Source organism: Anomalospiza imberbis, chromosome 9 (assembly GCF_031753505.1).
Source record: "Anomalospiza imberbis isolate Cuckoo-Finch-1a 21T00152 chromosome 9, ASM3175350v1, whole genome shotgun sequence".
In the NCBI taxonomy this organism is placed as follows: Eukaryota; Metazoa; Chordata; class Aves; order Passeriformes; family Viduidae; genus Anomalospiza; species Anomalospiza imberbis.
The window spans coordinates 19,972,655-19,988,117 of NC_089689.1; the positions used below are offsets into that span (position 1 = coordinate 19,972,655).

General features: G+C 41.1%; 1 protein-coding gene across 4 annotated transcripts in view; it reads right to left on the reverse strand.

Moving 5' to 3' along the window:
- The window catches only part of ST6GALNAC5 (ST6 N-acetylgalactosaminide alpha-2,6-sialyltransferase 5), a 69,279-nt gene that overhangs the window by 13,303 nt on the left and 40,513 nt on the right, over positions 1 to 15,463 (reverse strand). For all 4 annotated transcript variants that reach the window (XM_068200032.1, XM_068200029.1, XM_068200030.1 and 1 more), the window contains exon 3: positions 163 to 572. In XM_068200032.1, coding sequence (XP_068056133.1) covers positions 163 to 572 — 410 coding nt within the window. The remainder of the gene's footprint in view (positions 1 to 162; positions 573 to 15,463) is intronic.

Genomic DNA, 15,463 nt, shown 5'->3' on the forward strand with positions numbered 1-15,463 from the left:
ACCAGTGATGTTATTTGGCATGTCATGCCACATTACAACTCACGAGCTAGAGGATTTAATGGGTAGGATTGTCCCTCTGAGCAGATCTGAAATTGGTATCTATAAACTGCATTATTTTACTACTCTGTGACATCCCCTAGGTGTATCCATGTAAGTTCTCACCTGTCTTTTCCAGTCTCCCGTTTAAAAAGGTCATCAAATTGAAGCATCTTGTGGCGAGAAATCATATACACTTTTAACTGAGGCAGTATCTGGTTCATCAGCTGCAGGTTATTGTACACCAAACCTTTGCCATCTCTCCTCATGTAGCTGCTTGGGCCCCAGAAGATGAACACAGCACCATGGCTCATATTTAAGAGTTCGTTGCGATTTCGTAGAATCCTCTGAATGCTGGAGTGTGCAATGACTCGCAGGCTCGTTTTGTTCCCAACGTCTTTTCCGTAGCCCCGGGTGGGCGCGTCGTTCATGCGTATGACGCACTCGCTCTCGTCGATTCTGTGCCCTTGCCTGCTCCCCAGGAGGTGCCCGGAGCTGGTGACCAGCGCGCAGCTCTTGCAGTGCATCTTCAGTGGCTGCAAAGACACATGCACTGCACAGTCAGCTGCAGACATCTTCCCTTTCTCTACACAGCTGTGTTTTACACGTTCATGGCATATTTCACAGCAAAAACCTCAGAGCAATGTGCAGAAATTTCTCCCAGCAGTCTGCCCAAATAGCTGGGGACCCATTACCTGTACATTTTTTGAGGGAAGATGGTGTAGATGTACAGCCCTTAGAGTTCCTCTGTGGAGCTAAGCCCATTGTGTAAATCCTCCTTTCCACTGCTGCTTCATAAACAGAAATCACAACAGCTTCTCTACTCTTCCCAACTGCTTGGGACTTGCTATAGCTGCTATAATTACAGTATTTTTTGTTCTTCTGCTTCGTTTTTCAGGAAATAATAAATCCTAAGTCTTCATAAGTTCATGTGTGAATAGCTGTTCAACCCTGGGGTCAGGACATTTTGCTATGGGAAGAGATTGATACCCTGGCCCAATCCTTCCATGCTATTTGCAAGTTGTGCCACGACCACTGCGGTGCTCTTGTACCTCCTTTACGGTTCAACAGTCAGAGCTGGTCAGTAATGTCTGTGTGTATTTTACATGACAGTGAGTTAGTGCACTGAACTTTTGCTACCTTGTCAGGTCATGTTTGAAAGTTACAAAGTAAAATGGAATGGGAGGTGCCTGTTCAGTGAGTGCTGACCTAATGGAAGCAGAAGAGTAAAACAAGCTTCATGAAAATGCAAATGCATGATGTATCATGTTACTGAAATATGCCCCCACCACAAGTATCAATTACAGAGGAGTTTGTCACTATCTAATGCTTAGCATGAGAACTAAAAGCAGCAACGGTTAACAGTATTCCCAAAGTGCTACTTTCTAACAAGAATACAATAAACTGGCAGGTAAATAAAGACTGTTTGAGGGTGTGCCTTGGTAGCCCTCCAGGAAGTAGTATCTTGCACTTGGTGTGTATCTTAGTGTCTTTGAAAAACAACTAACAACGACAACAAAGAAAGCAACAATGCCTACCCACCCCCTGAAAAAAACCCAAACCAGCCCAACAAAAAAACCCATCAGATAAACCCCTGGCACAGAGACTCAAATGCAGTTGCTTGATCATTCTGATCTACACATATACAGGAATCCAATGACTACATCAGTCTGCAGTGAGGCACAGCATAAAACTCTAGAGCTGAAAAGGACGCATGATATAGGTTTGACACAATCTCAGGCCCCTGTTTGAAAATGCTTTGGCCCTGAGTACTTGATGGGAGTGTTTTACTGTAGTAATTTGGTTTTAATTTTGAAAGTATTAAGTGGTTACAGTTACAGTCTGAGATTCTTTTTTTCTCTGAGACTAGTTCATGAATGCTTAATGCGTTTTAATTAAAGAAAAAAATAAGAAGAAGTATACAATTTGCACAGTGATTCAACCAGTAAGCCTTGTATATCCATCTCCCACAAGAAACAAAGTCCCTTTCACATCTGTGGACTATAATCCAGAGCTAATGGTATGGGTGAAAATGTTCCTGCCTTTGTGAGCCAAGGTTCCTAATGCAGAATTTACACGCATTTTCCTTTAAGCTTTCATCTGCCACTTTGATGAATTACCTAGTGAAAGGCTCTAAGGTGAACTAGCTGCTCCACCACCATGCTTGGACAAGCAAGACAAGGTGCTAATGAGGTTAAAGGAAATGTAGTCAGCACTAATGTTAACTCACACAGGTTTGAATATCCACGTAACAAGGCATTTTCACCTAAACAATCTCTGCTGGTTTCTGTCCTACTGAGCTACAACTTCCTTGTTTCTTTTAAAAAAGCCTGCCACTGAATCAATCAATTGTTAGGAAACAAGGGCAGCCATCAGCAGAGCTGTGGAAACTTGGGGAGGGGTCTGAGGCTACCTAATGAACATTAACATCCCCCAGAACATCTGTCCCAGATCTTATTTGAAACATGTTCCTTCTGGGGAAAAGTCTTTAGACTGAAACAGTCAGGTATTGCCTAGCCATTTCCTGAATGATGCATGGGGGCTGAGCCCTTGTAGCTGCTCTAGGCAAGTAATTTTCAGTTGCCTCACTCAGATTCTTTCAGCTGAAGTCTACAAAACTCGCACCTAAAAATTATCAGAGGAATTCACAGGGAACAGCCACAACATTCTCACACCAGCTTTTTATAATGCTTTGACAACAGGGAAAGCAAGGGGGGAAAAACGCCATTGGCTGTAATATCATCTCACCGGGAGGCAGCGGCAGCAACAGAAATGTCATCTACTTAAGCAATAATAATGGAAGCACAAGGCAGTTCTGTGGGATTGATGACCAGCTGGAAAAAGTTGATGGCCTGAGAATAACCAGGGGCCATTAAGCCAGAAGAACATTAACTCCACAGAAAACGCTGTTACAGTAATTATTACAGTGATATTTTGGGAAAAAAAAGCAAAGTGTAAAGAAAGCAAACCCCATGAAATATGAGTTATATTTCAGGAGCCTTGCTTCAAAAGGGATAGAGTGAGAGGTAGGCGAGTTTTATAGCATTTTGTTAATTACTTTGAAGTGTAACATATCATGCATGTAAAAGCTGCTGACATTGAATTGTACCCATTGTTAATAAGCAGCCACAGTTCATGTGTACCTGAACTCCATGGACAGCACCTTTGTGACAGGGCAGAGCACATGGCTACTGCTACAACACAGGTCAGGCACTTGGACAGCACATGAGCCAAGTACTGTCCAAAAAACTGCCAAAATCACCTCTCAGTTCCAGTCATGGAGAGAGGGAGAACAGAGGTTACAGTACAACATGTTCGCAGTGTAGAGCCCCAGAAGATGGCAAACCAGCTGGTGCTTTTCAAGGACAGATGGGCTATCCCAAGGGAATGAAGGCAGCAGGGGAACTCTGTCATGAGATAAACTCCGTAACAGCACCTTTGTGCCCACGAGCAAGTGCAGCTTGGCACAGCTACAAGGCCAAACTGACTCCTGGCAACTCCCACTTCCAGAGATTATCCCAGAAGTGCTGCTGCTCTATTTGGTTAATGCCTGATTTGGTTAATGAAACAAAAAACAATGCCATGGTTATTTCTGTATTTTCCAGTTTGAGGTAATTTGCTCTGTTATTGACTTTAAAATCTATGTTGTCCAATGATCGAAAAATGTTATTTTCAGACACTTTACTGCTCAAGTGCTCAAGAAGAATAAATTGAAAAATGTTGTTCCTGATACAAAATATGTTGTTCTCAGATATAATTATTTTCTTTGTGATTAAATCAAATCCTTTTTTTTTTTTTGCTTACAGAAGTCTCTTGATTTTAAAGCCAAGATTTAGATAAGAAGACAGCTTTCTCCAGTAAAATAACGAACGCTGTAAAACAAACTTTTTCTTATACTGAGTACTTCATGACCTACTTTCAAGACCCCTGGGTTCATATCACTCCATTATCAGTAGTGTAAACATTTCTGTTCTACAAATAAAAGCCAGAGTATTTTATCTTGGCAATGATGACCTGGCCACAGCAACAACAACGACAACAAAACCAAATCAAACCAAACAAGCAAACCCACCTACCCCCCAAAAAAACCCATACCAAAACAAGAAGAAACAACCTGCAATGAGAACAGCTCACTAGTGAGTTCAGCAGAAAAAGATCACCTGTCAGTTCATGAACACCAGCATTCTTCACGGATACATCTGGAAATATCACAGATGACTTCAAAGTGTATTGGGAGACAAGAGATACCATGAAAAATTAGAGAATATCCAAATTCGTTTTGGATGGATGACCTTTAACTAAGCACTTGAAACAAAGTGCAAAATGTTTCTCTTGCACTGCAACACCTCTGTTGTTGGCCTGCGTTTGTCCCGGGCCAGAGCTGGGATGAGAGGCAGCAGAGCTGCTCCTCTCTGTAGTAACAGCTACTGAACTGCATTACTGAACCAAGAGCCTCTCTGCAACAGCTCCCAAACTGACTGCACAAAAAAGCAGTGGTACAAATAAGACTGATGTACAGGAAAGCAAATCTGTTCCCATGTTCAAATGAATCAATTCAGTTGAATTCAGTATGTTAATAGTTGAAAAAGTACACATAAACGCTGTAAGTCTTACTGGTTCAGGAGAAAGTGACCATATTCCAGAGCAGCCTTGCTTTCTCTTTTTGTTACAAAGCAGTTGATTTCTTTGGAAGGAGTTTCATGTCTCCCCCACCTGGTGCCCATTGTGCCTGGCCTAAGCACAACAGCCTGTCACACTCACTGTATGTTACCTCAATATTTGCTTTTTATGTTCCTTGTCTTGTATACAGAACTTAATCAACATTTCCTACATGATGCTAATGAACCCTGAGTTCACACCATGTTCAATGCAATTTATTACTTATGGCTTGCTCTTGATTGCTGCATCATCAGCCACAAGCAAAACCACTAAATAATTAAGGCTTTGCCAATGATACAATATTTTGTCCTGGCAGCTTCATTTTTTTTTTTACTTTCTTGTAGCTTTGAGCAGCTCTTAGGTTTCTCACAAGCTGCTGGCTTGGAACCACTGCTCTACCAGGCTGGCTGCTCCTTCCCAGTGCTCCTCTCCCAGAGGCTTGGAGGACAATCCCCCTGTCACAGCTATATCCCAACTGCTGCAGGAGCTCCAGCCATGCCCAGCCCATTGCTGGCACATCACAAACAGCTGAATGCTTCAGCTCTGGTGAGCCCCTGTCATCCTGCACTGCCCCGAGTGTAAAGCTGCTCGTGCCGTTATGTCCATCCCTCATGACATGTATTGTTTCTATCGGTGTGCCTCCTTCTTCAGTATTTTCCCTAAAAGACTGAAAACTGTAAGGCCAAATCTGCTTTTCTTTGAGAGATTCCCAACAACCTCCTTAGAGCAGAATAGAAACCCTGAGGCTTCACATTTGCCAAGTAACTTGTGTTGTGTTCTGTAAGCCAATGCAGCAAGCTGTGGGGCTCAAGCTGTCTCATTACTGAAGCACAGCTGTGCACTTCAGAAGTGATTTTCACAAATCAAGGACTCTGGGAGACATGATCCTATGAAAATAATGCAGGTTCCCTGATTATTTTGGGTTTGTAATATAGTGATAGAACAGTACTTTCATAATACTATGAAAGGAATAAAAAATTAAAGACCAACCAACCAAACAACAAACAAACACCAAGACAAAACAAAAACAAATAAATACAACCAAACAAACAAGCAAACAAAAAACCCAACAAAATAAACCCAACCACATACAAGCTGAAAGAGTTTGCTATTTTTCAAGTCTCATTTATGAAATGATGCTATCAAGACAGTCTTCTCTGAACAGTAGAAGTCATTCAGATGCATATTGGAATATTGTAGGTAACACTTCTGTGTATGAAAAACCCAAATTGAAACACTGAAAGCATGAGAAGAGTTTTCAAATTGAACTTGCTGAGGTAAATGCCCTTTTAAAGTCTTTGTGAGTTTTGATTTTGTGGTGCCAAGTTCAGATCTAAAAGACTGTTTTGCTTTGACCATGACATTTTCACATGTGTATTCATATACAGGGAGTGTAGCTTAATTTCTACACTCTGCATGCCAGCTCAGACTTCCCCCTCAAGTTTCAAAAAGTTTGATTCTTTAGCCCTTATGCTAGATCAGAGCACCTTATGCAGGTAAAGAGTGGTGTCAAAGAGGGGAAAAAATCCTTTGAGCAAATAGATTTATAATTATTGTGGAAGTACACTTTTGGAATATTAGAGAATTTACCATGAAAACTGCATTATCCACTGAACTAAAAGCACTGATTGCCTTCAAAACTATATCCCAGTGACTGGTATCACACAAGTAAACAGAAAGGGTTAGGAGATACCACTTGCCCAACATTGTTAATCCTTATGCAAATCTGAATAACAAGCATTTGCAGTGAAACTTTGCAATTCAAAAAAGGTCTGGCAAGTCTGCTCATAGAGATAAAGGCATGTCTGTTTAAAAAGATAAAAGATAAAACAATTGAATTTCTTATTACTTCTCTTTGTTTCTTGGGCTGTGGAGCTTGAATATGCAAATATTGCGGAAACATTAGCATTGTCATTTCCCATTGATTCCTCTGAGATAGTTATATAACTGGACTCTGCCTTCAGGTACTGGATAAGACAGTGAAATAGCCAAACTCCAGCACATGCATTCCTCACACTAGGGATCACAGCACCTTATGTTGTATTCTGCCAAGGAATCAATTTTTTTTTTTTTTTGCCATGATACCCTACTGAGGAGCATCTGCAAAACATGTAGGAAAAATAATCCTATTTTGAAACGGTCCTTAGATCTAATTAAATTTCAGAACATGTAGCTATATTATGAAGAGGGAAAAAACCCAACAAATGCACTCCACAAAGCTTTCACTGGAGCAATTTCCTTAGAAAAAGTCCTGTTAAGCACATTAGTCAATGAAGAGTCTTCTGCTTGTGTGAAGTGTTTTCCGGCACATTAACTCGTTTTCAGGGGACTGCCTGCTAGTCAAAGCTTCCATTAGATTAATTAAAATATGGCTTCTCTCACTGGAAAGAAAAGGCATGAGTTTGGTTACAGGACATTGACCACCTATAGAAACTGAGCCCTTTCTAGTTACATAAAATACATGAGCAGGAGCAGCAGCACAGGAGATGAACAACAGGGTAACTTTTGGTATATGGGGCACATTTCTATTCTTATTTTAGAAGCATGATTACCAGGTGCTGATGTTTTCCCCTAAGCCACCTGAAGTGAATATAAGGTGCAACCTTGCAAATTGTCAGCATATATAAAGCTAAGATTTAGAGAGTAGTTTCCATCCTGAAACCTATAAATGTGTCCCGTGAGGAAGATTAGTATCAATCATAGGCTTATTGGAGAGGGAGATAGGATACAATGATAACCTGAAGCTATCAACTAGAGTAATGGTCTCAGAAGAAAAAGCAATCAGAGAAAGAAAAGAATATCCTCAGTGAAAGGCAGGACTGGAATATCAGGCAAGAATGTATCATGTTGATGAACATGAACTGTTATACAAGAGAGTATCATATGAACAATACACAGGCTCTGAAGAAATGGTTATAGCCTAATGTTTATCTTAAAAGGAGTGCAAATAGGCATCCATATTACATCCAACTGTTTTACTTTTGTTCTGCAGTTATAGTACTTGCACTATAATGAAATAGAGCCACAGGCATGGTGTCTTAACTATGCAAATTGTTATCACTGAAGTGTCAGAAAAACAGAAATGATAACGATCTTCGGGAAAAGTATTGGACAGTTTGGAATTTTGCTTCAGAATGTTTTCACATCACCTTCTCCGCTTTGCTTTGGTATGTTTTGGCAGTTCTTTCCAGTTTAAAGACTTGATGTGAGTATGCCCTTATATGCTCTCTCTGCACCTGTCATGCCTATGCAGGGTATTTTTTGAGCTTCAAGCTTCACAGGGTCCCTTTTTTTACCTAACCCAGCTTTAAAGCCAGGCATCACTGATCTTTAAAGTTTGTGCCTAATTTTTCAAATTCAAGCATTTTTTTCCTTCTGTGGCACTATCTGGCTGATCCAAATGCATCTCAACTCTCATTACAAGTATTATCTGTACAAGGCAATAATATGATGGGCATTGCAAGGACAAAGGAAGCTTTTCCAATGGTATCCAGTTTTAACAGAATTTAGCATAGCATGCAGAGCCCCTAGAACAGGCCAGATAAAATATAAGACCAAATCTCTAATTAGATAGTTACTGACCCCACAGAGAATTTTTCTAAAATATATTTTTTCTTGTATTTCTCTACCCAGTTGAAGTAGAGAGAAATAAAAAATAATGCTCCTTATTCCTTTGAAAGTCCTTTGTTCAAAAATTTTATTGAAATGTTTTTCCTTCAAAATCTGTCAAAAATGTTCAGCCTCGTGGTCTTTTGATTCTCATGTGGTAGCTCCATGTAATCTTCACCAGCCTGTTTTGTGTAAACCAGGCTGTTCTATATCCTCTTACTTCTGTCCCCCTGACTTAACAGCACACTAGAAACTAGAGAACAAAATTAAAGAAAGGTTTAAACCCTCCCCCCTGCCCCCCCAGAAGATACTGAATCAGAATTTAAAATGTTTTTATGAGGATGAATCAGATTCTATAATGGTGGTACACAAAGTTGTACCACCTCCACAGCAGGATCCCAAGGCAGCCTCCGTAATTACTGGCATACTGACACCAAAGACAGATGCTGGAAACAGGTACTGGCAGCTGAAGGGGCCAAAACATCAGTTTAACTTAGGAGAGACAGGCTGCAGAAATACACTGCAAATTTCTCCCATGCACATATGTAGAAAAGAAAAAGAGAGAGCATTTTGTGCTGAAGTATTTGTATATTTAGTTTTGGACAAAAACCAGATGCAAAGAAAACATCTTGAAGACAGACATATAAACATTTGTATATCTGCAACTGTGTATCACTACAATTTTTACCGATTTTGGACAACTACATTTGAAAAATAAACGCTTTAATTCAGGGGTCAGCTCTTTCAGTTTTAGGGGTTTTGTTAAATGGTCTCGAGCATTCAAAATATGTATCCCCAATTGTTCACTATTACCACAGTCCTGATCAGGAGACAAAAATAAACACATTTATCCAATCAGGATGTTTGCATTGAGTCTATTTGTCTGCATGCAGGTTAATACAAAATTAAACACTCTGTAGATGGAAAAATTTAGCACTGAAACGAACCTGCCAGTGAGGGTTAATTAGACAATCAAGGACAAGAGCTGGCACTCCGTCTGTCAACATGGCATTGCTGCTCCAAAGAGCCACGTGTTCTGTGGGGGTGAAAAGGATGAGGTTAACGGGAGGCTCTGGAGGAACCACTGAAAAAGGCTGGCTGGAGAGAAAGGAAGGTCTGTCTCAGAGAAAGGTACCCTGAGCTGCAGGGCAAATGAGAAGAGGGAGCCCTTAAAAAACTGAGCCAGGGAAGAGCTGATAGCAAGTCAGCTAATTGCAGGGCAAGAGCAGGGGCTGACCTTGCTAGAAGCCAAGTCTGTTTCAGATCTGTGTATTTCACAGATGTTTAGGGCACTGGCTTGTGGCTGTGGCACACAAATGCTTTTATTTATTCTTTACCTCAAGCATGATTCCCAAGCACTTAGTTAACACTCTTCACTAATATTCCTTGCTGAAAGATGTAACTGATCTGAAACTGGCAAAATGACGGAACTTAAAATCACAGCTACATAATGCATCTGGTCAAGGAATCTGAAGTGTAGGAAGGTGTGCCAGAGAGAATGCAAGAGGTAGGTTTAAAACAGATACTAGAGAGAGCAAGAAAAAAGGAATCACCTCTTAGCGAGCAGCAGCAGAAACAAAACCTTCCTGGCAAAGAGGTGAAATGTGGAGTCCCAGAGTCACAGGGGATTTCTGAGTGCTTTATACACTTCATCTACTTTTTATTTTAGATTATGAGTCCTAAATTGTACTCCTTGGATGTGATGTGTGTGTCATTTAAGTGCATTTTACCTGCCAGCGGCATTGAACAATTCCTGCTCAGTGCTTCCTGGCTTGGGGGGTGGAGTGTACTTTACTGGATCACTCCCTGGATCCATTTCACAATCAGAACAAGGCAAAGAGAAGTCAAAAGAAGGCAGGAACAAAAAAAAAAAAAAAAAAAAAAAAAAAGATAGGTGGATGCACAGCACTACTGTCTTTAGTAATACTGAATGCACATAAAATTCAGCCCAAATTGCTATGATAAGATGGGTAACAGTGGCAGTGGTGATGGAAGAATGACAAGGAGAACATGGTAGCAAAACCAAGAAGTTCTACGTTGCAAATACTTTTACGAAGTACCTCTCAGTCTTTAATTGTTTAAAAATCACCATTACTGATGCCTTGACATCTAACTGATAACCTGTCAGCAGGAAGCTTTATATTCTATAACCGGTGTTTGCTTTTTAGGGCTCTGTACCACACCTGGCTGCAGTCTAGGATTCTTCTTTCATGTGAATGAACTTCCGTCAGTTTCTTCAAAGCAATAGGCGTATTCTAAAGCAGTTTTTCTGCACTGGACATGAAAGTTCGTCCTTCCAGCTTTACTGCCCCAAACAATGCTCACCCATCTGAACAGCACATTTTTACAAACTCAGACCTTCTCTAGACCCCCTATTTCAATTGTCGGGACAGAGGGCAGGATACCGTCTTCTTGTAAGGGAGAAACACTGGAGTGTCAACAGTTTTTTCTATGGGAATGTGCTGCCCACATGCCCACAGTCCTGGTGCTTCCCACTCCTGGCACACCCTTGGCGCCCTGAGTTGTGCCCACCTTGCTGTGCAGGCCCTGTGCAGGTGAAGGTCCCAGCCCCCAGCACCCTCAGCAGGGCTCTGGGCAGTGTCCCCGCGCCTGCGCCGGCACCGCCGAGCCCTCAGAACCCACTGGAGGCCACCTGCAGCCCCCGGCCCCGACACTGATCTCGCCCGGCTGGCACGCAGGGACAAACAGGGCTGGCACATTGTGACCAACACATCTGCACGGGACAGGGCACACCGGGGACAGTCTGCCAGGAGATGGCACAAGAGCATAATCCTGGCTCAGTCACAGGCACCGGGAGCCCAGGAGAGCCCAAAGCGCTGACGAGGGACAGCCACTGAGGACAGCTGGCAACCTGACATCCTAAAGCCAGCGTGGACACAGTGGGAACCTCACCTTGGGCAGGGCAGTGCTGCACTGGGTCAGCCCTGCCTATTTTCCAGATTTGCACGACCAAGGAGAAAAGCAGCATCCTCCCAGGAGAAGGGCCAGCTCCTGCCAGCTCAGCACAGCACAGCCGGGAGGAGCCTCTGTCCCGGAAAGCCACATTGGAAGAAATGCAGCCAAACTCCACTGATGTGTCAGCACTTAATTACAGCTGCAGTGAGGTTCAAATCTTTCCCTTTCTGTCGTGTGTTCTGCTCCCAGAAACACACACTCAGGGAAAAAAAAAAAAAACAACAGTGCAGGATTTCTACCCCTCAAAAATAATAATCACACTACAGCACTACTATTATAATTAAACAGAAATTAATTACATTTTAGAGAAGGGGACAGGTTCTGAAGGCTTAGCTGGTTTCTTTTTCAATTACTGTGTAATTTTGTGAACACAGCAAAAATCTTCTTTTTAACATGCTAAATGTGCTGGGGGTTATGTTTGCTTTAACAGGCTGCAAAAGATGCTACATTTGCATTGAATTAAAAAAATAACTTATTAAAACAGTTTATTTTGGTTCAATGTATATTTATTTAGCATGTGGATGGTTTCAAATTAGAAATAAGATTTTTTTTTTCTAATTAGGTGTCAACAGACACCTGGGAAGCAAATAAAACCAATGTATTTTCAAAAGAAAGCTTGTTAATGCAAAACCATTGGCCTGTCACAACTAGATTATTTTTGAACATTCCCCTTTTCCAAAGGAACCAATCTCTATCCCAAAAGCTAAACAGTATGTTACCTCTGTGACAGGAACAAAATAACACAACCCCAGAAACAGGAACACGTGCAGAATCCCCACACCAAGTGTGAGCTACCCTCCAGCCCGGGGTGATCCGAAGGAACAGCTCCTGCGGGTAGATGGCATCGTCCCTTCCAGCTGTGCAAGGGCATTGATGGCTCTGGGAATGCAGGCTGGGTCTGCCAAACCTGGCAGAGCATTTGGGAGAAAGAAATTCTAATTTTCAGCTCCTGAGCAGCCTTACATGGGAATCAGGCAAAGATTCTGGCAGATGCAAAAAAACAAATGTAGGCATCCAGTTCACTTGAAATTCAAATGAGGAAACAGCAAAGCTCATTTATGTGCTTTCAGGGTTAGTCAGCAGCTAAGCAAAGATTTTTTTTTAACTGAAACTTTACATTTAGGTTTAGGAATAGAGCTTTAACTGGGTTAAGTCCTGCTTTACACACCAAAGCTCTTCACAGGATCTATCTCTGGGTTTCTGTATTAAATAAAAGTCTTAGGGAACCATTTCCTCATAGCCACATATCTGATTCATCACTCCTTGGAAGGCCACAATACATCTGTCATGGAACCCTACTAATTACTAGTAAATCACCAAAGTTGGAAGTGTCAGAAGCATATCCAAAAAGAGTTAAAGTGAAGAGTCGAATATTCAAAGAGCTCTGGGATGAAATTATGTCACTTTACAGATGAACCTGTAATCTATGTGAAAATAAATGATGTATAATGATTACAAAATTTGAAATCAAATCTTCACATGGGGACAGTTCAATAAGGTTAGGTGATTATAGGACCATGCAGCAGCATCAATTATGGAGACAGAGTTTCATGTCCCACAGAGGCTACAAAAATTCTGCGTTGCTTTATTCACCAACATCAGAGGGCATTCACTTTCATCAAATAGTCTGGGGGGGTCTCATCCGGAGGGAAAAAAAATAAATAATGGAAGGCATAAGCCCAAGAAATGACTGGCAATGATCCGAACTTATCATCCAAGCTACCATTTGCTCTGCCAATTGATGGGAAATGAAGTGTGATCAATTCCAGTCCACTATCCGTTGTTCCCACTGACTGACCTGCCAACTCTTTGATTGAATAATTAGCTAAGATATCAATATCTGCCATTTTGCACAATGCTCACAGACAAAACCCTTAAGTTTTCAGAAAATGGACAATCACCACATTATCTACAACTACATTTTCTTTCACATTTATGACTAAGCCTTGATATTGCCAAAATATGGAATAAAAATGTAACAGTACATAAAGAAGTATTAGAATCCAGGAGCATGAAATCTAGAGGTCAGTGTAACCCCTGAAGTAATACAACACACATTTTTAATCTTACAGATGAATAATAAGCCATATCAAAAAGGATTAGATCCGTGCTCCTCATTTACAATAGTTCACTGTAAGTAGCAACCTATTTTCCACTGTCACTACCAGGGCAAGAAGCATTAACTCAGGTGCTGACTGGTGACTGACAGCAATGCTGACATTTTAATAGCAGCTACTGTTTAAGAGCACTATCACCATCTCGTGCTTCTTAAATAAAGATTTAATCTACTTTTGATGCAGCAGAGCTCTGCAGACCTGGCAATCTGCTGTTAGGGCACATGGAAAGGTTTCTTTACTCCCATCACCCAGTCCCACACCGGGTGTGTAACAAGCTGTTCCAAAGCCATAAATTAGGCTCGGCAAGGCACTGCCTGACATTATACTTTACATTACAGTCCCAAGCCTGAAGTGCTAGCAAACAGGGACACTGCACTTACTGTTCTATTTCAGACATAAATGGTGTTAACTGCAAACACAAATCAGTTATTCAGTGCAAAAATGATACATGACTTGTAAATTGGACCCTTTATAAGTATTTTGGCATTTCTAACTTTAGTTCACACCATGGTAATGTAATTCCCAAGTATCCAGATGTCATAGCCGTATCTAAAGACACCACTTCTCCCAAAACCATTCTGTTGAGGCTTTGAGGGTGCTCACCACTTTTCCCCCTAATTCTCATATCTATTCCCCTCCTATATACCAAGGAAAAGCAAAACCAGAAAGGGAAATGTACAAACTGAAACGGCAAATGCATCACCTAAAATGAAGGAAAGGGCTAGTGGCTTTGAAGAAACCATGTGAAAAGGAAAATCACAGAATCACAAAATCTGTTCGGCTGGAAAAGACCTATCTTACTCCACCTCATGGATGACTAATTTCTTTCCATGCTATGTTGTAACAAAGCCTAGCCTTTGCTGCTTAAGAATAGCAAAGTCCCAGTAAAGACATGCGCTGCTTAGGGCTCACAATAATGTGCATAAACAGAAGACATTTTGGTTTGACAGGTAGTGGTATCTCAACCCAAAGAGAGCAGATTCATCTTTCCTTCTGGGCAGACAGCAGGTTAAGAGCATAATACCTTAACTTGGTATCAATAAAAGGCTTCCTCTGCACCCTGTCTTAGGTCTTTGTTTTTCAACTGGCAGAAAATCTCATACCAGTGCCATCCTAGTGCTGGCAGTTTGTCTGACTGATCACCACCCTGAATTGCTTCAACAGTGACCACCTATGAAGTACAGGCTATGCAAGTGCTGTGCAGACAACTCTTACTGTGGAAATGTACAGATGTATTTACTATTTGCTGATTAATATAGTCTGAGGCAACCTGGTTCTGTGCATTTCACATGTCAAAACACCTCCCTTGTATGTTCTGAATGATGCCTTTTAATTCTATTTGAAGACCCATTATCCAACATTATCTCACAGTATTGAACAATGTGTTCATCCCTCCTGAATAAAAGACTGGAATGACCAACTCCAAGCCCACAGGCAGACAAAATGTTAACAGACAGTCTTCATCAGAAATAACTGCATTCTTCCTGTATTACTCATGGCAGTTGAAAAATAAAAGCATCATCCAACAACAAAACAAAATCCACCACAGGAAAACTCACCAAAAATACCCCAACCCAAAATGAAAAAAAAAAAAAATTATCTGTGTTTTTTTACAGGGCTTAGCTCTGGTGAGTATTAATTAAGCACTGTGAGTATCACAGCAAAAAAATGCCTCCTTTCTCCCTACTAGCAAGACTAGCAGCAGGTGGGATACAAAATATAAAATATTCTACTCTTTCCAAATTAGCCCAAAGCACAAATATACCAGTATTCTCTTTGTTCTTCTCACCCAGAGCAAATCCTACATGAAGTTTGAGGAAGACAGATGTAACTTGAGCAAATTAGCTCCAGGAATCAAATAGCTTATCCAAGAAGAGGAAGGATATCTAGACTTTCACATTTGTGGAATTGGTTAGTAGGCATCAGTGATAATGACAACATGACGGACTGACAAGACTTTATTTTCCTCCAAGACTGGAAAATTCTGATTCCACTTGGCAATAAATGTGAATTATTTACAGAGTAAAGATTTGGTAGCTACCATGCAGTCTGCTGCACATAGGTGT